The following is a 21,927-nucleotide window of genomic DNA, read 5'->3' on the forward strand; positions in this document are numbered from 1 at the left end:
CATGTAATTGCAAACGTTAAGTGGCGCTCCTCTTCGTAAAGGAGTCTACGTCGTCTCTTGAAAATTCCAGCAGCCAGCTATCAACTAATGAATATGGCCTAGCGCGAAAGCGGTTCTCCGACAAGCGAACACTCGGCACGATTACATGGAGATCATGTCAGTATTAATAAATCCGAGGTAGGTCATTCGGTATATTCATTCGGCTTGTTCGTTGCTTGAATGGGGGAGGGGGGGGGGGGGATCTTGACAACTGTCGGCGAGGAATTGTCTCGAACAGTCCGTAACTCGTCCCGAATTACTCGTCATCTCGTAGGCTCGCGAGAGAGAGAGAGAGAGAGAGAGAGAGAGAAGGTGGTGAAGAAGAGAGAAGTGTATACCTAAAAAAAAATCTAGAAGCGGCCAAACTTAGTAACCTGTCATATCGAGTTATCGCGGACTAATACTATTATCGATAGGAAAAAAAACTCGAATATAGCGCCACAATTTTAGAATTCAAGCGAATTATTTTCAATCCTGTATTATTATTATACATCTTACTCCGGTCGATTTTTTTTTTTTTCGAATCATTCCCTCATATTTGAAACTTACTTGAATCATATTCTACCAAAATCTGCCATGAGATTTTCATTCGGTTCTCAACGGTCGACAGAAAAATCTTAGATTTAATAAAGACGTCGCGCAGACGTGATCTCGATTATAAAAAATCATCGTACATTCGATTCCCAGTTGATTCGCTTGCGCGACCAACATCTTCGCCGCGACGTTTAATCGCCTATCGCCAATTCGAGATAATCGATAATCCCGTTCCTCCAGTCAATTTAGACCAGTCGTCGACTACGAAATTAGAAGGGAAAAAGGAAAACACTCTCGATTTTTTTATTTGCACCACCTCATCGAAACAATTTAGAGAATCGCGCGGAGGACAAAGTGCTTGCAAAATATAAATCAAATTTTTCTCCAATTTTAATGCAGTGACTCTGTAGGAAAAATTTACGTGTGTGAATTGATATACATACTTTTGAAATAGTATGTGAAAAATACATTAATCTGATTTTGTTCGAAAGAAAATTTATAGCCTCTTTTTCCCCGAAATTTTGTCATTGGATCGAAAAGAAAAAAAAAAAAAGGGAATCGCAAGCATTTTTTTTCGCTTTCCACTTTGCACTCCACAATCAAATATTCCCCCATCATCTGTCGTATAATATTGTAAATACACCTTCAGAATTTCACAAGCGAAGAGACGCGAAGGACTTTTGTGCCGCCAGCAAAGTCGTACAAGTCGCGTACGAGGGTAGCCTAATAAGATTGATTTGTTAAAATGTGCGAGAGAGGATATATACCTAATAACGAGATAGTCTTATATAGTACAATATACACACATTTATAAATATATATATATAATATATATAATTATATATAAAAAATAGACACAGAGAGCAGAAAAAATTTTTGAAACGCAGCGCGTGTCTCGTTACTGTTCGTGAAAAAAAAAAAAAAAATTCGTAGGCTCATAGGAAACTCTTGTTATCGATCACCCTCGGTTCGACCCTTTTTCCTCGCTCGACAATTCACGAGCAATTATTACCTAAACGAATTAAGCAATTATTATGAAATTGCTATGCTCTAACAACGTTCATTAGATTCCTCGTACAGAATTTTAAGAACGCAAGTTACATGACACAGTTATATACGTGCTGATAGCTTTAACGACGAAAACCCCTGTGTCATCGACACACACACACACACACACACACACATGATACGCAAAAGTTTTCGACCTTAAATTTTACCCCTAATCTTGATTATCTATTGCCTCGCGAGTCTCCCGTAAAGCAGCCAAAAATCAAAAGCAATTTTTTTACAAAGTCTACACGTCAAGAATAACTTGCGCAAGTCTCGATATCAAAAGGATGAGTGAGTAGGAAGGTAGTTTGAAGCGAATACCCTATCAGCTAGATGACGGCGATAATTTCGTCGGCAGGAAATTTAATGTTATTTTCAGCGATGCATTTAATAGCGCGATGACGGTTTGATAATAATGACAATACTTCTTTTGTAACCGGAAGAAAGCGCAAGCGAGCGTGAAATCTTTCGGCAGCCATAAGCTGTCACGTTACGGTAGCGGGGAGGGGTGAGAAAGTCTCTCAAATGTCATTTCTTGTCCTTTGGTTCATTCGCTCTGTGGGATCGAGCTCGATGCGCAGTTTTAATACAAATGAAAGATAATCAAATATTGGACGGTGTTTTAAGAAGCTACAACGGAAAAAGAAATACGGTAGAATCTCGTAGAAGCCGAGCGAGCCATACCTTTGTACGAATTTTTAGGTCCTAAAAGTGTGATATTAAGTGTAATTAAAATTATGTAACAGTGAAAGAGACACAAGGTAATGTTTATTTAAAAATTCAGATACGAGACAAGGTTGAAAATTTCAAATATCCCATTCTTAGAAATTCACGGTATGGTTCGACGATGTAGAAATCAAGTAGAGACAATGAAAGTAGGAATCAGTGTTACCAAGAAAAAACTAAAATGAATGCGGAAGCGTTCGAAAAGAATTGGACTCCAAGTGTATACTAAAAAAAAAAAAAAAAAAAAGCGATCACATATCAGTAGTAATTAGTGAATTTTAATTAGCGTTCTCGTTTAAACCTCATTGCTCTGTTCTAAGATGACCCAATTGCCAACTCTCTTCACCAGCGTGTGTACGGAATAAGGTGATTAAACGATACAATCACAATGAGGTTAATTCGACAATGCTGCTAATTAGCGTGTACCGTTAACCGTCAATTATTATACTCATTGCATCGATCCCAGCAACTATGACGAGCCCGACACGTGCGGCATATTCAATAATCAAAAAGAAAAAAATAAATAAATAAATACGATTAATGTGGATCCTCGATTGATTTCTAAACATTTTGAAGAGTCGGAAAAAAATATGTAAAAAATTGCAACGAGAAAAATTAAATTTGAATTCTCAAGATCGTGGACAAATTTTCGGCGATTTGGAGCGTAAAATATATATATATATATATATATATATATATATATATATATATATATATACAGAAAGATTTTTGGAAAGCGAGATATCGAGGATCATCATCGTCATATCGAGCATCTAGGATGTAGGACATTTTTTCGGGCTCATATACATATGTATAAATACACTAGTGCGAGACTTTCTCGGATCCCGGGAGTGCGGCAAAAAAGTGCGAGGCCATCCTCCGCCACCGTCAAGTCAATTTTATCGAGCACGCATCGTGCACATCACGACGTTAAGCTCGCGATACTGGCGACGAGAGATGGCCGAGAAATTCGAATTCGATTTCTCAAAGTCAACAAGAAATGCCTACGTCAGCGACGAGATCGCATCCGAACAAGAGCGAGGGTTTGAATCTCTTCAACTCGCGAGATTAATCCTCGCTATCTTCAACTATCGCAATTTGGAATCTGGAAGACATACAACTATCGTGCGAGAGAGAGAGAGAGAGAGAGAGAGAGAGAGAGAGAGAGCCTTCTTAATCTACAAAAATCAAATTGCATCCTGCATACGTTAATGCAATAAAAAACATCTCTTCATTTGTCTAGGAAAGAATGTAATATTTATTAAGGAAAAATTGTGCCTCTTCACGATAGTTAAGGATCTGATTACGATGATTGAAGATTAATAATGGAGGGGCGGACATAAAAAAAATGCAAGGATAGCGTAATCTCGTTGGCAATAATATTCGAGCTAAGGAGAGGACAAAAGCGTGCGAACGAAGAGGGACGATCGCGTCTCGTCTGTATGATAATACGATAGGCGTATATCACGATTAGACGTAACGAGAACGACTTTATCGTACTTTATATTATATAAGGCAGACTTTGTAGACAAGTTTATATTAGGCCGATAAATCGATCCTTATCCTGTACAAAGGATGAGACGCAATTGTCGCGTTCGTAACAACTTGGAGTGAAAAAATCCCGCGCATTTTTCTATCTTTTACAGAAAATATCGAGGACCTTTGCTTTTAGCCGGAAAACGAGCTATAGACGAAGCTAAATATTGCCTTTTCTGTTGCGAGAAAGCTTTCGTTTCTCTTCCTAATTTCCATTTTTTTCTCGAAATCAAGAAACTCATCGTACGATCTGAGAGACTGTCACGAGCAAAATCAAGGAGCAGTAGTTGTGTAAAAAAAAGAAAAAAAAAATCAAAATTTGCGGAAGTAACGTAGAAATAAATTCATGGCAATCTCACACACTCCTCGGTTGTTGTTCGATTGACACTCGTCGTATTCCAAGCGCGTCGAAATACGCGAAATACTAATATTAGTAACGGAATGTTTATATATCGTAGCGGATATAAGCGCTAACAGCTAGAGGACGAGTAGCATTTTCTTCGGTTCATCTACTGCGAGCTTCTTAGAAATTTTCAGAGGAGGACGTGTGTGTCCCCTCTTTCCTCTTCTCGAATGTATACAATATATCTTCGACTGCATCTCGGATCTTATCGACTCGCGCTTGACAAATGTAAGACGAGAGATATTTAAAAAAAAAAAAATGGCTTGAGCGGTTGATTTTATCGAGTCTATTTTTAGTAGTTTTGTTCAAAGACTAAACAGACAAAGGGAAAAGAAAAAAAACGAAACTTATAAGAGATTATATTACGCGATATGTTGCGATCTGTAAGAAGAAGATAATAGATATAAACAAGAAATCAAATAAAACGTTACGATCAATGTTAGCTGAATTGAAATTATTTTTCTCATTTGCATCCCTTTATCTCTTCTCAAGTGCAACGTAATTGTTAGCAAGCAGTACACTCGTCTTATGAATGCTGAATTACCGTACGTCAATCTGAATTGTATGAAAGATATGAACCTACCGCTCGATGTTCTGCTTTATACATTACATCATTTCGTATACAAGAAATCTGCTGTTACCATTTGAGATGACTTTTGTCATTGGGATTCATATTATGTCCCAGCAGAGGACGTATCCCAACGTCCTTTATATCAAAACATGTACGCATTTTCCAAGTTTTATTACATTTCTCAGTCAGAGTGTCAAAGTTAATGATAGAAAAAAAAAAAAAAATGAAGAGTTGTATCCACTTCCATTTTATCGTGTACATTTATTTTGTGAAAATCCTGAATATCGCAGCGATAGAAGGTCAGTCATCAGAAATGTAAAAACTTTTACCTCAAGTGTCAAGATATCATAATTATAATCGTCACGAGATTACAAGATCCACATAGTTCATTAAAACTTTATGATATGTAATCAACAATGTCTATTTTTAAGCATATATATATGATTAATCTTGGTTTCCAAGTGGTATACATATAGGCAACTTTTAAAGTGATAATCGATATATAAATTAAAAAAATTAAATAAAATAAATATTTTAAAATGATAAGATCAATAATAATGAATATTTCTGTTCCTTGTTGACGAGACTAAACTCTTAATATAAGTCAATCTTTTTTTCTTCTCACACTTGTAAAAATATCAAATTTATTTCCCAATGTGTTAATTTCTTTACTTTATTATGTGTTTGTACAAATGATAACTGTCAAATAATAAAGTCAAATAACACATTTTCTCCTTTCTGACGCAGACAGTCAACATTGGCGCCGGCTGGCCAACAAAGAACTAGAAGAATCTCTTTCGTATCATTGGAACACGAATAAAGCGAAAAATGTCATTCTTTTTGTCGGCGATGGCATGAGTCCGGATACCATAACAGTTAGCAGAATTTATCGTGACAGCGAGACCAGTCGACTCGCATGGGAACATTTTCCCCATATCGGGATACTGAAGGTCGTCAATGAGTGATTTTCATTAGACGTGATTCGTATCTAAATTAATCTCATGTTTTTCATGTAAAAATCTTTTCTCCTCTGTTTCTTCGAATATATATATATATATATCTTTTGCTGGTAACGCAGACCTACAACGCGGACAGACAAGTCCCGGACTCGGCATCTACCGCCACCGCTCTCTTCGGAGGAGTCAAAACGAATTACGAGGTGGTTGGGGTGGACGCCAATGTGCAGTTGGGAGATTGCCGGGCGAGTTTGAACACAAATTATCACGTGGACTCGTTCCTGGCGTGGGCTCAGGCAGCCGATAAAGCAACAGGTCGGATCCGATTGCGACTTTTGCGTCACAAAGTCTGACGTTATGTAAAACTGTCCTATATAGTTGACAATTCTTTTAAAACATTTTCAAGTAAAAGTAGAAGCTACAATTTATATGTTTTTTTTTTTTTAAACAATGATTGAATAATTTTATAATTTGTGAAAAATAATATAATTGACTCCAGGCTTTGTGACGACTACCAGGGTGACTCACGCGACTCCGGCACCGCTTTACGCGCACTGCGCGAATCGTAGGTGGGAATGCGAGTCCAAAATGCCCAAGAACGCTGCTGGCTGCAAAGACATCGCCAGACAGTTAGTAGAGAACGAGCCCGGGAGAAGCATTCGAGTAAACAAAAAATTACTCATAGCGATGATATTATATGGGACGGATTTGACGTAACATCTGTCATCTGTCATCTGTCATCTGACATTGTCGTCACATTTAACATTGAACTTTTACAGGTGATTATGGGCGGTGGTAGACAGGTGATGAAGTCCAACGTGAGCGCGAGCGAATTCGACCCGATAGACACCTGGGCTTGCTACAGGCAAGACGGTCGTGATCTCATCGACGAGTGGAAGCGAGACAAGGCCAGCAGAAATTTAGCTTACAGCGTCGTTCAAAACAACGAGGAATTGTCCTCGCTCGATATCAATAACGTGGATTATTTACTCGGTATCTTCGCCAACGGCCACATCGAGATGGACTGGAAACGCGAACAAGGTCCGAAGGGACAACCGAGCCTGGAAGAGATGACAGTGACGGCATTACGAATTTTGCAAAAGTCCAAGCAGGGATATTTTTTAATGGTAATCGCACGCTCACGAGTTTAGCGAAATCGAAATACGATCGCGCGATTGTTTCCTTCAGGTCGAGGGCGGGATGATCGACTTTGCTCATCATCGCGGCCACGCCGCTCAAGCTCTACTGGAAACTGTCCGGTTCTCGGATGCCGTTAACGCCACCCTCGGTATGATCGACACCGACGACACCCTCGTCATAGTCACCAGCGATCACACGCACTCGATGAACTTCAACGGATACAGCCCTCGCGGTTCGTCCGTCCTGGGTAAGATCGAGAAATGCGGAGAAATTCCGGGGAAAATCCTCCCCTTTTTTTCTCACGCGAGAAATTATTTTAGGGATCGCCCAGAAATCTAGACACGACGGAATACCGTACACAAAGTTGTCCTACAGCACGGGCGGGCCAAACAACGTTGCTTATACGGTGGACAAGGACGGCCAGCCAGTGAGGATCGATCCCTCTGAATTCAACACCAGCGACTTTACTTACAGCCAACAAGCCACGATCATATCGGATGAAGCTTACCATGGCGGTGGAGACGTGGCTGTGTACGCTATAGGTATATCATCGTCCAATTGGATATTATGAAATATAAGAGCGCGGTTAAATCGCTTCATTTTTACAAAGTTCGTCGAGACTCGGAATTGTAAAATTATAAAATTTTAAAAATAATTCGTATTTTTAAAATTAAAAAAAAAATGTTTTTTTGCAGGCCCGCATGCACATCTTTTTCACAGCGTGCACGAGCAGAATTACGTGGCGCACGTGATCGCGTATGCGGCGAATGTCGGTGAATATTTCAGCAACGGCACGATATCGCAGATTCGCTTTCTAAATGTAGTAATTTTATGCGGCAGTCTAATCTCGGTTTTAATCGCATATAAATAAATCTGTGCAAATATACTAATAAAGGCATATTATCAGTTTTATTTTTCAGTAGGAAACGATATATAAGTGTACAGTCACACACACGCGCGCCGAGTATGTGAGCACTCTTCGACGAATCGAATTTACATAATAAAAATAATAATTCTTATCGCGCGTAATTAAGTGGTATTGCAAGTGCCCGCGAGATATATCACTTGTACTCCACTCCATCACAGATCAGACTACCTTTCAATGGGCGAGTTGCTATATAAACCTGCTTCGTCATATTCTTTGCTTGAGCAACTTTTTCAAATCCACCGTATACATTCTCACTCGCACGTTTTATTATTTACAAATATGTACGTTAAAAACAATTCTCAGTCTTATGCTGCAAAGGATATAAAGGTACTACTTGCAATGCTCACGAAAAATTCTGATGAAAAATCTAAGAGTGCAAGTGGTCCTCCAAGATTTCGTTTGAGAATGAGATTATAAGATTATGCTTCCACTTAAAACACGTTATTGCAGTTAAGTAATATACTTGTACTTGAGCTTGTCAAGGATGTCTTCTTAACGAATCCTATTTAATGGGCGTCAATAAGGTATAAAAAAGAAGAAAGGGAGTAACATATAAAGAAATCGATGATTGAACATTGCGTAAAAAAAAAAAAAAAAAAAAAAAAAAACAGGGCAACCTTAAAGAGTTACGTTAAAAAGATAAATAGAAGACGGGTTGTCAGAAGGGGTTTCGTCAACATATGATCTTACACATAATTAAAAAAATGCAAACGTTCGTCAAACACGCAGACGAAACTCGAGGTTTTTCTCTGTCAGTTCCTCAACTGTCTTTAGATGAGACTATATGTCGGATCACTGCACTTTTTTCCTCTCGCACTTGTTGACGTGCAGCGCGGCCTCGTGTAATAACACCTTGAGGGCGATGCCGCCGAGAAAGAGCAGCGCGGCTATCAAGAAGATGAAGCCCGGGGTGTACTTGCCGATTATAGTCAGGCCGCACAGGACCAGCATCTGGAAGCCCAGAAGTAACGGCACCAGGTACATGGCCGCGATCAGGTAAAGAGGATGCGGCTTGCGTTTCGGTTTCTCGAATCCGCCAAAGCTGGTGGCGAGTTTGGTGAACTCGTCGGTAGATTCGACCTTGGTTCCCGCCTTGTTGACTGGTTCCTCGACGGCGTGAATTTTGCGCAGGGCCAGCAGCTGACGTAGATTCTCGTACGCGACGAGAAGACTGATGGTGATCTCCCGGAGGAAACGACTGAGACTCACGTGTACCTTGAGCGCAACCGGATGCGACTTGGAGTTGTCGAAGGAATAGAGGAGATACGGCAGTAAGTTGAGATTCTGGCAGCAATGGCGGATCTTCTGCATCGATGCGTGTCGGAACAACATCGGCGGGCCGCTGTAGTTTCCATCTGGAGAGAGAGAGAGAGAGAGGGAAAGAGAAAGAGAAAGAGATGTTTATAATCAGCCACGTTATGCATTTTTGCTATCATTAGCGCTGGCGATAAGCTCGCCGAGATATTATTAGTTGGTCAGATATATCTTCAGTTTAGAGAACAATTGACGCTATTCATAATTGTTTAATAACGGGCGTGTTTCAACACGCTGATGTAGAAAGAGCCAGAACTAACGAAAATGAAATGACAAGCGTAAAGTTTTATCTTGTTTATTTACCCTTAAACATATCGGACACTCGTCTGGCCAGAGTCGGTTTCCTTTTTAGAGCATCCTTTTTTTCCATGATTCCCGACATAATCTGCGACATTTTCGCACGATTTTCAAAGAGAACGTTTGCTTCGTAATCACAGAACAATCCTCGAAAAAATCTTCCTCCAGGAAATGCGGTCAATGATTAATTACCTGGAAAAATATAAATGATTAGTAATAATCAATTTAAGAGTACTAAAGGATTTTTCTGCACAATTACAAATACACCAAGCTAATGTATAATGGAAAATACAGATGATTACCGATTTGTTTTTGATTGACGAGAACGCGAATTCTCGACGAAGACGATCAATGAGAGTTTCGCTCAACACTGAAAGATTTTTCGTTCATGTCGAAGTTGCGTAGTGTAATAAAAAAAAAAAAAAATGACGCTTCGATAGCCCTGTCGACCCGAGATTAATTCATCGGTCACAAAAATTTCGCGTAGCTCAGTATTATTCAAAGCACAGTTTGTTCGATTACGAATTTTTTTTGTCTGGGAACTATGTATGTTTGACTTACACAAACTGGTTTTAAAATATATTTAATTAAAACATCCTAAAAAAACGTCTGCAATATATAACCTATGACAATTGTTTTTTTTTTTTTTTTTAATTTTACGTCAAATAAATACATTTTAAAATTCATTAATTAAAATTTTAAAAGATTATAGATATTTTATTTATTCCGAAATATAAATTAATGTGTAGATTAGTTAACACACGTTAAAATATTTTATCGCGAATTAAAAGATGTTTTTATTTTCCCATCGTTGGCCAAAACTTTTTTTTAAAATAGAAAGTTATCGATCAACGTGCCGTGTTGCAATCTCGTATTTGTATATTTTGTAAAACAAATTCAAACTTAAACGATTCCAGAAGTGACTCATCGTTCGCTGGCAAAGTGCGATTAGCAGTATCATAAGCTAAAATAAAGCATAAATAAACTTTTTACGTCGCAATTTTTTTCTACATAAATTATTTATAGAAAAATCAGAATTCAGTTATACGGTAGTACACGTGTAAAAGCAATACTGTTTTTAAATGACAGATAAATTATGCGTAATTATTAAAATGCAAATAAATTATACATACTAAATTAGTTGCGATATATCACCTGAATAAAAAGAATAAATTGAAAGCTGATGTCAAATAATTTATTTTCAGAGCTTGTAACTTTTCGAATAATAATCACGCTTAGAACACGTATTTACCTGATATATATATATATATATATATATATATATATATATATATATATATATATATATCAGGTAAATACGTGTTCTAAGTTTTGTATACAATGCTTACTATTGATTAAAGAATCCGTGATATGTGTTGTAAACATCCGCAATAGCCAGCTTGACATTTCAATCGAGTCTATTACAAATGACCAGAGGGAATGATTGAAAGTTATAGAGCGAAAATGCAAATCAGGGTCTCTCTGAGAAATTTCGTTTTCGAAACGCATGCGACTCACGCAACAGAGCGCTCACCTCAGTGTTTACAGCTGTGAGTGATGAAGGGAGCCCAGCCACAGAAAGGTTCACCTATCTCGTGCGACCGTTCGATGACTAACTATACTTCTTGTAAAGATTGAAGACTATGGGAAACTCGCGAAATATGCCCATTCTTCGCCTCGCCTCTTCAACGACCGTTTGCGATCAATAATTCAACAGCCGGCTGGAAGTAAACTCGAATGCTGATGCTGGGTAGAGTGTACTTGCTTCTCGATGCTCGTTCAGCTACTAAGCCGGCTCGGGTCGTGTCGGCTGGCAACTACGAACCGCTTCTGTCCACCTCCACCGACCTCCGAACCCACGGCCACGACGTGAATCCGCCGAGCCAATCCGGACGGCGACTTCCGTCGGAACTAACGCCAGATTGGCCAGGCGTCATCGCCGAGCTGCGATGGTCAAGATATAATTTTCCTGTAAATAATGGGGAAGGAGAAAAAAAAGGGTCGTCGACGCGAGGAAATGCATCCACGATCACGCAAACGAGTCTTCTGGCACGTACGCGGCCTCTCGTACCCTTGCTTTATGATTATAATGCCCGCAATGGAATTTTTGATGGAATTATACCGCGGAAATAGAGGATTCTCCTTTCACTACGCAATGTAAAATCATTGATGAAACTGATGATTTTTTGACTCTATGAATTTATTGTTACCTACTAAAGTTATCGTTATTTCCCAAGTAATCGCTTGTTTTAACAGATGCCCAACAGTTGCGCAAAAATGTCATTATTTTCTTGGAATCTTGATTTATTTCATATGCAAAGTAAATATATTTGTAAATCTGACCTTTAACAACAGTAAAATGAAATCTTTCTGGTCCTGAAAAGATTACATTTAAATAATAATAAAGATCAATTTGTGTCTCACGAAATGTTGCGTCATAACGAGCTGAAAAATCAGTTTAAAAATAGTTGAAACGCACAAATATACATTGTGTGAAGCCACTCTATGAATGATAATAATCTTTGCTTTTACCCATCATTTCACCTTCCTTATGTAATACGAATATTGAAGTCAGCAGAAAGGCAGGTGGAAGGAATTCTGCTGCGAAATAAAAATAAAAAGTGCATTCGTTGCAGCGGGTTCGAAGACTTTGGAAATCTATAAAAGACTCTTTCATCAGGATCGACGCTTATTGATGCACGTGAAATCTGTGTGACCAGACGATGAAAGTTCTCCACCGTAGACGATATTTGATAATGATATCGTTATTAATAAGGAATTAATTAAGTGGAATTTTGTTGGTAAATTGATAGATGCGCAGACATTGATTTCGTAGAGAAAAAAAAAATCGAGTGCGTACATATTGATTTCACATGAAAAAATTACGTGTCATTTCATTGACCTCGCTTTTTTCAAGGTCTCTCGACACGCATCGTACGTGACGCATTGCGTGTTCTCCCGTGACTGTTCGACGACGAGATTCAGGTCGTTCCACAGTAGACACAACAATGTTAAGTGTTAACGATATCTTATTTAAATACAGATATATTTTGTTGTAATAATTCAATCCTCGAATCATTTGCTCGCGAGGCGACATCGGCGGAAAGTTACCGATATATCTGATAAGAGTGATTGTCCTCTAATTTATTCCCCTTCTTGAAATTGTGTTAACGATTCTCTGAAAATAATCTTAACACTGTTGTGTCTACTTAATTAAAAAAAAAAAAAAAAAAAAAAAGAAAATAATAAACACATCTGGATTTGTTTGTAAATTGATCGGTCGATTTATCCGTGTTTTGCAGAAACCATCTCGAATTGTACATACACCTTGTCGTATCCGCTTCGTAACAAAATATTTTTCAATGCCAAATGAGTTCTATAATCGAATAGATTTTTTAATCTGTTGACGCTCAACGAGTCAATCTGTCTTCAGAAAGTATACACACCTTACTCATCATCACAGATGCCGAAAACACGTGTATTCCCTGTTCTGAAAGCATTCGCCCTTGCGAGACTGTTCAAAACATCGAGAGATCTTTAAAAAGAATTGCAAAAATCCCTCTGATAAATTGTCAAAAAAAAAAAAAACTGATTGTTTATTTTTTTGTATTTTATTTTGAAAAAATAAATTATCGAAAATGTATATAAAGAGAAATTTTATTATTTATTAAAATATTGCAATTTCCTTGAAGAGACTCTTCGATGTTTTGAATTATCTTGGTCATTCACGAGTGAAAAAAATTACAAACGGTCTCTGTTAAATTCCATATACATATAACAATTATATAAAAATAAATTCCTTTGGTGTGCGCTGATGAATATGGGCTCTTCATCGACGCCCGGTTGTCTTTTGCAATAATTTTCCTTCCACTTCTCGCCGCTCTATTTCTGTAATCTTCCTCCTTTTCGTCACCTCTCCCCGGAATTCTGTGTGCTACCGATCACAACGCAGAAGCTAAACGGCCATGCGCTTTCTGCGCATCGCAATTGCTTCCACTTATGTCCATAGTCCATGTTAGAATTTATGAGTATATACCAGACATTGAATTTGTCGTGGTTCGTTATCTGCCCATCGTGCTCAGCACGTGAGACAGAATATTTAGCTAGTGATAATAACTTTAGTGATAATCAGGAGGGAGAAATGACGTAATTCTAAGCAAGGTCGACGCTAAGTTTTGGCTACAAAAATAACATAATCGTAATTATCCAATAACATAATCGTAATCTGTTTAACGACTTTGAAAATCATTATCTGCTCGTATATTCAAAACAACAAGTTTGTGCCTGAAATTATATTTATCAAAGTAAAAAATTATATAATTCTGACGAGAGATTGCATACATAATTTGCATCTACTTTATAAATTTTCTAAATAATTTCTTTTATTGATTTAATTTTTACGTGTTTTCTACATTATTTTTAATTAATTTTATTTTTCTTTAATTTTTAAAATTATTTCTTGAATAATTATTTAATGAAAAAATTACTTTAAACATGATTTCTCTTACATATTTTTCTCATACTTTAATGTTTGTGTAGTAGATTTATTCAAAATTTTTATGACGTAAAATTTGATTTAATTTATAACAATAATAATAATAATTATTATTATTTGATTTATTATTATTATTTGACGAGAGATGAGAGACAAATTTTTATAAAACATCGAGTATCGATAACTTAAGATCGAAACGGTTCTAGACCCTTCTCTTCTATGACAAGTCATAAGAAGGGCAATCTATGAATTCACGCTCATGCCACGTGCATTCCCATTGATCGTTCATCTTCAACACGAAACGATCACGTGTTTAGGAAAGTTTTCATAACACATGGCAGGATATCTTAGTTGAATCGCATTTTTCTAAATTTGTATTTAAGTATATGTACTTATCTTTCCAAAAAGACGCAATTTTACAAATGTTTTTCTAATTTTGTAGTATTGCAAATCGAAGCATGCATCACAAGTTTTACTCGTATCAATGTCAAAGAAAAAAAAATTATTAAAAAAGGAAGAAAGATAAAATTATCAGAAAAACAAATTTATAACATCAATGGCGATCCATCAATCTTTTTTTTACCTTTTCTTTCAATTTCGTTTTTTTTTGTTTTGATTGTTATAAAAAATAGATAATGTAATTCTTGTTATAAAAAGATTTTTATAGCAAAATTGTCAATCTTAAATTGTTTTCTACACAAACACATTTATAGTTTAATATTATATTTTTATGTAAAATTTATATTAATTTTTGACTCGTGACACATAATATATCTGATTGTGATACATGCCAGCCACACATATCCATCTTCTTGTTCTATCGCTCTTTCGAACTCTCTCGATTATTACATTCGACGCTTCGCGAAATCAACGTCACTTGTACCGATGCGATTTGATATTTTCGCCACAGTGTGTTCCTCGCTCGTTGAGATATAACGGACGTTTTGTTTATCAGAAAAGTCTGAGACAAATAGCATTTATTATTATCGTGTCATAAATCATAACCAGAAGATCATTATAATCATAGATTAAAAAGCTAATCATAATAATTTAACAATTGATAAACAAATTTTCGTCAGTATAGATCCATCTATTTTTATCTCATCATCATTTTTTTATCATTAAATTTAGACTTTGTAATTCACGTATAATTTACTTTAATAGTCGGTATGAGAGAGCAAAATAGTGTTACCAATGAAAAGCGCATTGCAATGAACGTAATTGGAAAATTGGAAAAACAACTTTAGCTTACTTTGTTGCGCAAAGTATAAAGTTATATTGAATTCAGACTTGCAGTTTATTATTTTGGAGCTTAATGACTTTACCTCTCATTAAAAATAGTGACTAGAATTCTCGTACATCTGAAAAATTGACTTGAAAATTTAAAATTTTAAAAATCAGTTGAATAATAAATTACTATAAAATTGTGCGTGTTTTTATACGCGTACAATGATTTATTATATCACTTAGGATCTACGTTTTTTTCATTTTTTAAATCAATTTTAAAATGTATCTATTTAAATTTTAAATAGCACAGAAAATGAAAAAACTTGTAAAAAAAAGTATACATAAATCTTAATGTTCTCGTTTTATCTCATTGTTAAACCTTGATCTTTTAGTTTTCTTTTACGAAACCGGTTAAAACTTTGACGTACAATCATCGAAATTTATCTTACATTTGTGAAAAATGCACATTTTATCTCAACAATATTTTGACTAATTAAATAAACAAATAATAACGAAAAGGTCAACTATTATTTGAAATTCCATCGAAACTATCTGTGGTGTTTACTTTTTTTGGACGCTATATATATTTTATTTACGATACTTTATCGCATATAATTGTGTAATTTTTCAATAGTATTTTTATGTGACTTTTATACGGAATATAATAAATTGCATCAATGTTTAATGCGATTAATAAAATCTCCGCTCTCTAGTAAAGACAGGAATTTTGATGCGTATCCAAATATGCGACGTCAAGTGAAATAAGATTCTTTGTTACCTCACGAAAATATTGAATAAGAACCGTCGAGTTGTTAAAGGATCGATTTTTTTATCCACATCCTTTTATTTTGCTAATTAAGCTCTTATATTACATTGCAGAAAAAAAACAACGCGATATAACAGGATAATGCAAATTAAAGAGGAAGTGCCTGAGCGGAAACATACAAGGATACATGTGTCTCATCTCAGTTGCTATAAATATTTTTACTTCTTGAAAGCAAAATCACAGCTACATAAAATGTGGTTCCATAGTCATTAATATAATAATATTAATAATAATAATAATAATAATAATAACGCCCACATGTCCGTCTTGTAAATTCACAAGTTACAAGGCCGACCTGATGGACCAACCTTCAAATAATAATAATAATAAAAATAATAATAATAATAATAGAGAATAATACACAGTATAATGCCCGCACGCTCGCCTTGTAAGTTCGAAAGCCGCAAGGCGGGCCTGACGAACAAAATTAAACATTAATAATAATAATAATAATAATCTAATAATAGATAATATTATATAATAGTTTCTTTTTTCTTAGTTTATTACAGCAGCTATTTTAGCACTAACGACCATACGCGATAGAATCTCTCTAGCTTCTTCAAATAATAATACGCTCTACTCGTTTACGACTTCTTCGCTTCACTCTCGTTTTGCTTCCGTCGCCGTTTTCTTTTTTTTTTTTTTCTTTTTCGGACGATATAACCACCGTATATATATTTCATATTATATATTAATATATATAATAATCCTCATATAAAAATTATATATATTATATATAATAGGGGGAGGAGAAGGGGTTTTCTTCCGCGAGATATATTTATAAGGCAGCCACCGCGTATACACTTATTTCGTTGTTGACAGCTCTCCCTCTCTTTCCTTTTGTCATTCGGTCAGAATTCCATTTCTCGCAATTACACTTCAAAAGTAGATGAACTTTGTGTTCGCTTCCTTTTTTTTTTCTTACGCACATTCTAAATGCTAAATAAATATTATACAGGTTATCTGTCGACCACATGCCCACTTTTTCATATCATCCCGCGCAAGTGTTTCTCTCTCTCTCTCTCTCTCTCTCTCTCTTTCTCTCTCGCTCTCTCTTTCGACTTAATATAGTAAAATTGTAATTCGACTTCTTTTTTAGCACTCGACTTTTATAGTTTTATGGCACTCGTTTAATGGCTGGACTCTATAGCCTCTCCACGTTCCCGATGCGAACGATACCTTCGTCTGCACGTTTTCTTCTTCTGTTTCGTCGGGGTTGGTTTTTGCCTCGATAAATATCGCGTTACATATCGTCGATACGATACACGATATCGCGAGAAAGCGATGAACTCTCCTCGCGATTTTTCATTAAATTGCACCGTCGACGTGGACAGGATCGATGACTATCGACTGTTAGCTATAGAATGTTACTATTGTAATATTTAAAGAAAACTATTGTATTTGTAATATTTAAGGAAAAGTATCGACAGCGTGTAAACATAACGTCATCGCTATGTCGATGTAACATAAAAAATTTTATATGGATTTTAAATGTCGAGCCGGCGTTTCGTGACGATTAGTTTTTATTTTCCTCATTTGAAATCCATATAAAAATATTTGACGTTACATTGACGTCACGGTGATGTCACGTGCAACATGCTTTAGGATATCGAGTTTATCGGTTCGATTCTAAAGGACCTGCCCGTACGATCGATCCTTCTTGCTTGACGTATTTATTAGTACTGTAAAATGAAAAATCATGATGATCAAGTATATATATGATTTTTTTTCACAAAAAATTAATAAATCTTTTTATTAAATTCTATTGTCGCTGGTATTATTGCTTCAAAATTTTCGCCGATATTTCTTTATGACAATGGGTCATATGGATGAGATATGTCTGATTAAAATAAACAATTTTCTCGTTATTACTCATAATATTCATTTTTATACATATAGCGTCTTATATAATTGTTTACTTCACAGTTATTGCCGTTACACAATTGATACTCCTCTGCTGAGGCAGGATACATTTTCAACGATGAAGCACGACTTTTCATTATGACACTTTCGATATGTGCGATATCTTCTGCGAGATATATGTTATTTTCTCCGTTTAAGAAATAATTCACATCTTTGTCGGGATGAGAGGGGGAGGAATGTGAACTTTACACAGTAAAAACGCATATGTTTGTCGAAACGATATCTTTTTGAATTCATGGTCGATCAATGTCTACGGTATAAGTTAAAATATGGACCGACAACTATTATCATTCCACACAACGAAAGAGACAAAAAATTGTAGCGATATCTCTTAATTGGAACCAGACACATTCGAGTTATGATGACATTAAAAATTGTAAGAGTTTCTTCGCGATAGAATAAATATTTCTGCTATGCTTGATACAAAAATGCGAGGCTTTCTCACGACCTTTTACCGAAAATGTTAATTACAATGCAAGTAAAAACTGACTCGACATCAACGGTTTCTCTCGATCATCTGATCCACGATACTGAAAAAAATTCTTTCAAAATATTGTACATATTGTTGAGGAAAGTTTTAAATTGTACAAGTTAATATAAAAAGCAAACTAATAAAATAATTCCCTCTGAAAACAAGTCGTAAATATTTCGTAAAAAAAAAAAAAAAAAAAAAAAAAAAAGTCTTAAAACGATGACCATCTGTAAACATTGGCGATTATACAATTTTGCGGTGCTTGATCTAGTTGACGTATCTTTAAGGCACTAACGTCTTCCAGTTGCTAAATCTACGATCGTTTTCCGGTCAGTTGATTAATGTAAGTAAGTTACAAAAGTTTTTAATCCAGGAACTACAGGATCATCGATGTGTTATCTTTAAATTAGGCTTCAGTCTTCGATCAATCCATTTCTTTCTAAACACTGCAACTGCGATAAAATTCGATAAAATACTGCTCCGAAATTCGATCATAGCTACAAGATACAGATCTAATAGTGTGAGTCGGTTTGTCTTTTCTTTCACATTGAACAAATAGCTTTCTGTAGCTGTGTGTATCTGTTGCACGTTAAATCGCTAAGGCACGGTCCTACAAGAGTCCGGGAAAAGTCCTAAAGGCACCCTAGCGCTACCGTCCCTCGCCGAGCAGTCGTGTAAAATTTTTCATTCACTACTATTTAATTATCTGTCAAAAAAATATATGTTCATGTCTACTCGTCTCTACAATATACGTGTTAAACTCTCCGGATACTTCTTATCGCGTTCATCCGGCATTATTATCTCCCTCTGCTGTCACATAAATATACAAATAAACGAAATATATTCCGTGTTAAAAATGAAAGAATTCGGTTGATAAAATTATAATTTCGTCTTGCTCTTGTCATTTAAAAATATGGGAGACAGCCAAGATGCGACAGAGAGAGTAACACGGCGAGATTAAAACGTGCGAAATGAAATTTCACGTCAAATAAAAATGAACAGAATTGTACGCGAAAAAAGTATCTGTTCCTCCCTCCAACGACTCGTACCAATCTCACAATATATACATGTACACTATACACACATAAATAAAACAGCTTTGCATTAGCCGTTGTCTACAAAAAGCCGTAAGCCGTAAAGAAATTAACCAATCACGTTAATTATTCTTCTCAAATTCAACCGTGATTGGTCAATTTTTTCACGAAATTACTCTACTGTAGATGACAGCTAAACACATGTCATTAGCGGCCGTTTTTTTTTTTTAGAATATATTTCAAATATACTTTTTTCCTCTCTCGCGTACATACATAACTTTTGTCTTCAATCTTTTGACTCTCTCTTTTTTTTTTCTTTTTTTCTTTTTTTTAATTTGATCGTTCAACGACCGTCGCTCTCTGTCTCATTCTATTTTCCATTCTTGCGTCACGGCTCGCAGTCTTTCTAATTAAACTCTCAATTTATCAATACTGCTCGTAAATATTCATCGCGTACCCTCCAGAACGTAATCCAGCCCGTAAATTCGTGTAATCTGTCACTTTTTTATTCCATTACGTTTTAAATATTAAACGTTACAATATATCGCCAACTGCACACAGTCAACTTTAAATTATGCCGATTCAAATTAAATAAATAATTTACAACCACTGTGGCAGAAAACTCCATGCAAGACATAAATTCTCTCTCTCTCTCTCTCTCTCTCTCTCTCTCTCTCTCTCTCTCTCTCTCTCTCTCTCTCTCACCATGAATATAAAAAAGATTAGAAAAAGTATTTGACATCACAGAAATACATATTTATAGCTATCATTGAATTTTCTCGCGTATCAATTGTGCAATAGGGATGCTAATATAACGCCGATAAAACGCAACCGGCGTTTTTTAACTCTGCAATCTAGACGATAAGAAAGTGTTAACCTCCCCTCAGTTTCTTTATTCCCAATGTCATGCGTGTTAATCTCTCGTAACGCATCCCAATCGGATTATCGCGTTGCTGTTTCTTATTATTATACTATTTCAGTTTCCGCCTGTGTTTTATAGAATGCAATGCACCAAATTATTCTATGATGTAGATCGTCGTAAGGACTATTCACGCGGAGGGTACACAAGATGATACTAACGAAGGGAAAAATGTACAAGGTTCTTGTGTGTGTGTGTGTGTGTGTGTGTGTGTGTTCTTTTTCTTCTTCTATTAAATATTATAGTTTGTCTTTTTTTCATGCTAAAGCTACGTTTATAGGCTTGTCTTCGTATTATTGTCTTAGGTGCTACGCCACGTTCTCACATCCTTCGTTTTCGTTGCCACAAAAGTCATGGATTCGAAAAAAAGTAATATATTCTGTGAGATTCGACTATATCAATATTATCAATATACCGTCTTGTTAATATTCAGTGGAAGCGTTCCTAAAGATTGAAAAGACTGTTCGATGATCGTTTCCCGATTTTTCATCGTCGGTCCACGTCACTTCTCAGACCCTAAGTACGAAGAGACCAAATCGCCTCAACGTTTACTCGACATACTATCGCAGATATCGGACGTAGTTTGTGATTCGAAGGTTTCGAACGTATCAGTATGCATCCTGAAGATAAACGTAATTGACTAGCCCCCTACCGGTTACCACTGACCAGCCCGTATTAGCAGGAACATTGCTCGATCGTAAAAGGACCGAAGCACTCGAGTGATCTTTCGGGGAATGTCTATAGGGACTAGGAATTTGTCTTTTTAACGGATCTCGTCCGGAATTTCGCGTACGTCCGCGACTTTCTCTCTCTCGCTCTCTCTCTCTCTCTTTCTCTCGCGAAACAATTATCGACGGTGGGCATCGAGTTGAAACGAAGTCGTTGACTAGCCCCCTATACCGGTTCCGCTCAATTTGTTTCCACCTAGACCGGGGGAAGATGGCCGCGCCATTCTCTAAGGAATGTCTACAGGGACCAAGGTAATGCTTTATTCGATCCTGCCGCTTGCAGGACTCTTACGGGAGATCGTTAAGTGTCCATGTGTCGGTACTTGTGTGCCGACATCTGCGCTAGACCCAACACCGCGTATTGACACTGCAAGCAATGATAATGAGTCTGCTTGCCCGAGTGCTGACACTGCACGGCCCCGCAGGGCTGACTGGGAGTAAATTTTTGGAAACCCGCCGCCGCAATGCTGTCCAGCTTGGCGTGCTGCCGTCGATGAGCAACCACCTTGTTCGTGTCCGTGCAAACAAAGTCACACTTGAGACAGTGAAAGTGCGACGCCTTGTTTTGCATCGAACCAAGGGACGACGTGTACGCGCACTGAGGCCTGCCGCAGGACACGTTGGCTCGGTATTGCTGGAAATCACCGCCCATCAAGGTATCTAGCCGCTCGTGCCTCGCGGTATGTTGGACGAAGCGAGTTTTGTCGCAGAACGAGTAGCCACAGTCTTGGCGCATGCAGTGGAAATGTGTCTGATGTTCTCTGTAACCGCAATGAGGGTACCTGCAGTCCTCATTGAATCTGAATCTG

The 21,927-nt window shown here is 36.7% G+C and overlaps 3 protein-coding genes across 9 annotated transcripts in view; 1 reads left to right on the forward strand and 2 right to left on the reverse strand.

Annotated features, from left to right (window-relative positions):
* The first annotated feature begins 88 nt into the window (after nucleotides 1-88).
* LOC140672802 (alkaline phosphatase) lies at nucleotides 89-7,826 on the forward strand. 2 transcript variants are annotated; one of them, XM_072905230.1, is made up of 8 exons: nucleotides 89-177; nucleotides 5,607-5,809; nucleotides 5,938-6,130; nucleotides 6,315-6,478; nucleotides 6,595-6,942; nucleotides 7,004-7,202; nucleotides 7,276-7,497; nucleotides 7,651-7,826. In XM_072905230.1, exons 2-8 carry the CDS (start codon nucleotides 5,714-5,716, stop codon nucleotides 7,824-7,826), a joined length of 1,398 nt encoding a protein of 465 aa, XP_072761331.1. In that variant the 5' UTR covers nucleotides 89-177; nucleotides 5,607-5,713. The 2 variants fall into 2 exon arrangements, with proteins under 2 accessions (XP_072761331.1, XP_072761330.1); XM_072905229.1 differs by lacking the exon at nucleotides 89-177 and adding an exon at nucleotides 222-5,158.
* Nucleotides 7,827-7,845: 19 nt separating this feature from the next.
* Nucleotides 7,846-11,320, reverse strand: LOC140672805 (uncharacterized). Of its 2 annotated transcripts, none has more exons than XM_072905237.1 (3): nucleotides 11,029-11,320; nucleotides 9,501-9,686; nucleotides 7,846-9,238 (listed from the first exon to the last, which is right to left on the reverse strand). In XM_072905237.1, the coding sequence occupies exons 2-3, from the start codon at nucleotides 9,589-9,591 to the stop codon at nucleotides 8,676-8,678; spliced, it is 654 nt and encodes a 217-aa protein (XP_072761338.1). In that variant the 5' UTR covers nucleotides 9,592-9,686; nucleotides 11,029-11,320; the 3' UTR covers nucleotides 7,846-8,675. The 2 variants fall into 2 exon arrangements, with proteins under 2 accessions (XP_072761338.1, XP_072761339.1); XM_072905238.1 differs by lacking the exon at nucleotides 11,029-11,320 and adding an exon at nucleotides 9,797-9,928.
* A 4,865-nt stretch (nucleotides 11,321-16,185) lies between these two features.
* LOC140672659 (zinc finger protein castor homolog 1) overlaps nucleotides 16,186-21,927 on the reverse strand; it is a 144,803-nt gene continuing 139,061 nt past the window's right edge. For all 5 annotated transcript variants that reach the window (XM_072904991.1, XM_072904992.1, XM_072904988.1 and 2 more), the window contains one exon: nucleotides 16,186-21,924. In XM_072904991.1, coding sequence (XP_072761092.1) covers nucleotides 21,420-21,924 — 505 coding nt within the window. In that variant the 3' untranslated portion in view covers nucleotides 16,186-21,419. The remainder of the gene's footprint in view (nucleotides 21,925-21,927) is intronic.

Source organism: Anoplolepis gracilipes, chromosome 13 (genome assembly GCF_047496725.1).
Source record: "Anoplolepis gracilipes chromosome 13, ASM4749672v1, whole genome shotgun sequence".
Taxonomy (NCBI): domain Eukaryota; kingdom Metazoa; phylum Arthropoda; class Insecta; order Hymenoptera; family Formicidae; genus Anoplolepis; species Anoplolepis gracilipes.

Coding starts and splice junctions, on each gene's coding strand:
- LOC140672802 (XM_072905229.1), top strand. CDS start 5,062: ATGATAGAAAAAAAAAAAAAAATGAAGAGTTGTATCCACTTCCATTTT. Junction 5,810..5,937: donor CCCATATCGGGATACTGAAG/GTCGTCAATGAG, acceptor CTGGTAACGCAG/ACCTACAACGCGGACAGACA. Junction 7,203..7,275: donor TCGCGGTTCGTCCGTCCTGG/GTAAGATCGAGA, acceptor AAATTATTTTAG/GGATCGCCCAGAAATCTAGA.
- LOC140672805 (XM_072905237.1), bottom strand. CDS start 9,591: ATGTCGCAGATTATGTCGGGAATCATGGAAAAAAAGGATGCTCTAAAA. Junction 9,239..9,500: donor AGTGTCCGATATGTTTAAGG/GTAAATAAACAA, acceptor CTCTCTCTCCAG/ATGGAAACTACAGCGGCCCG.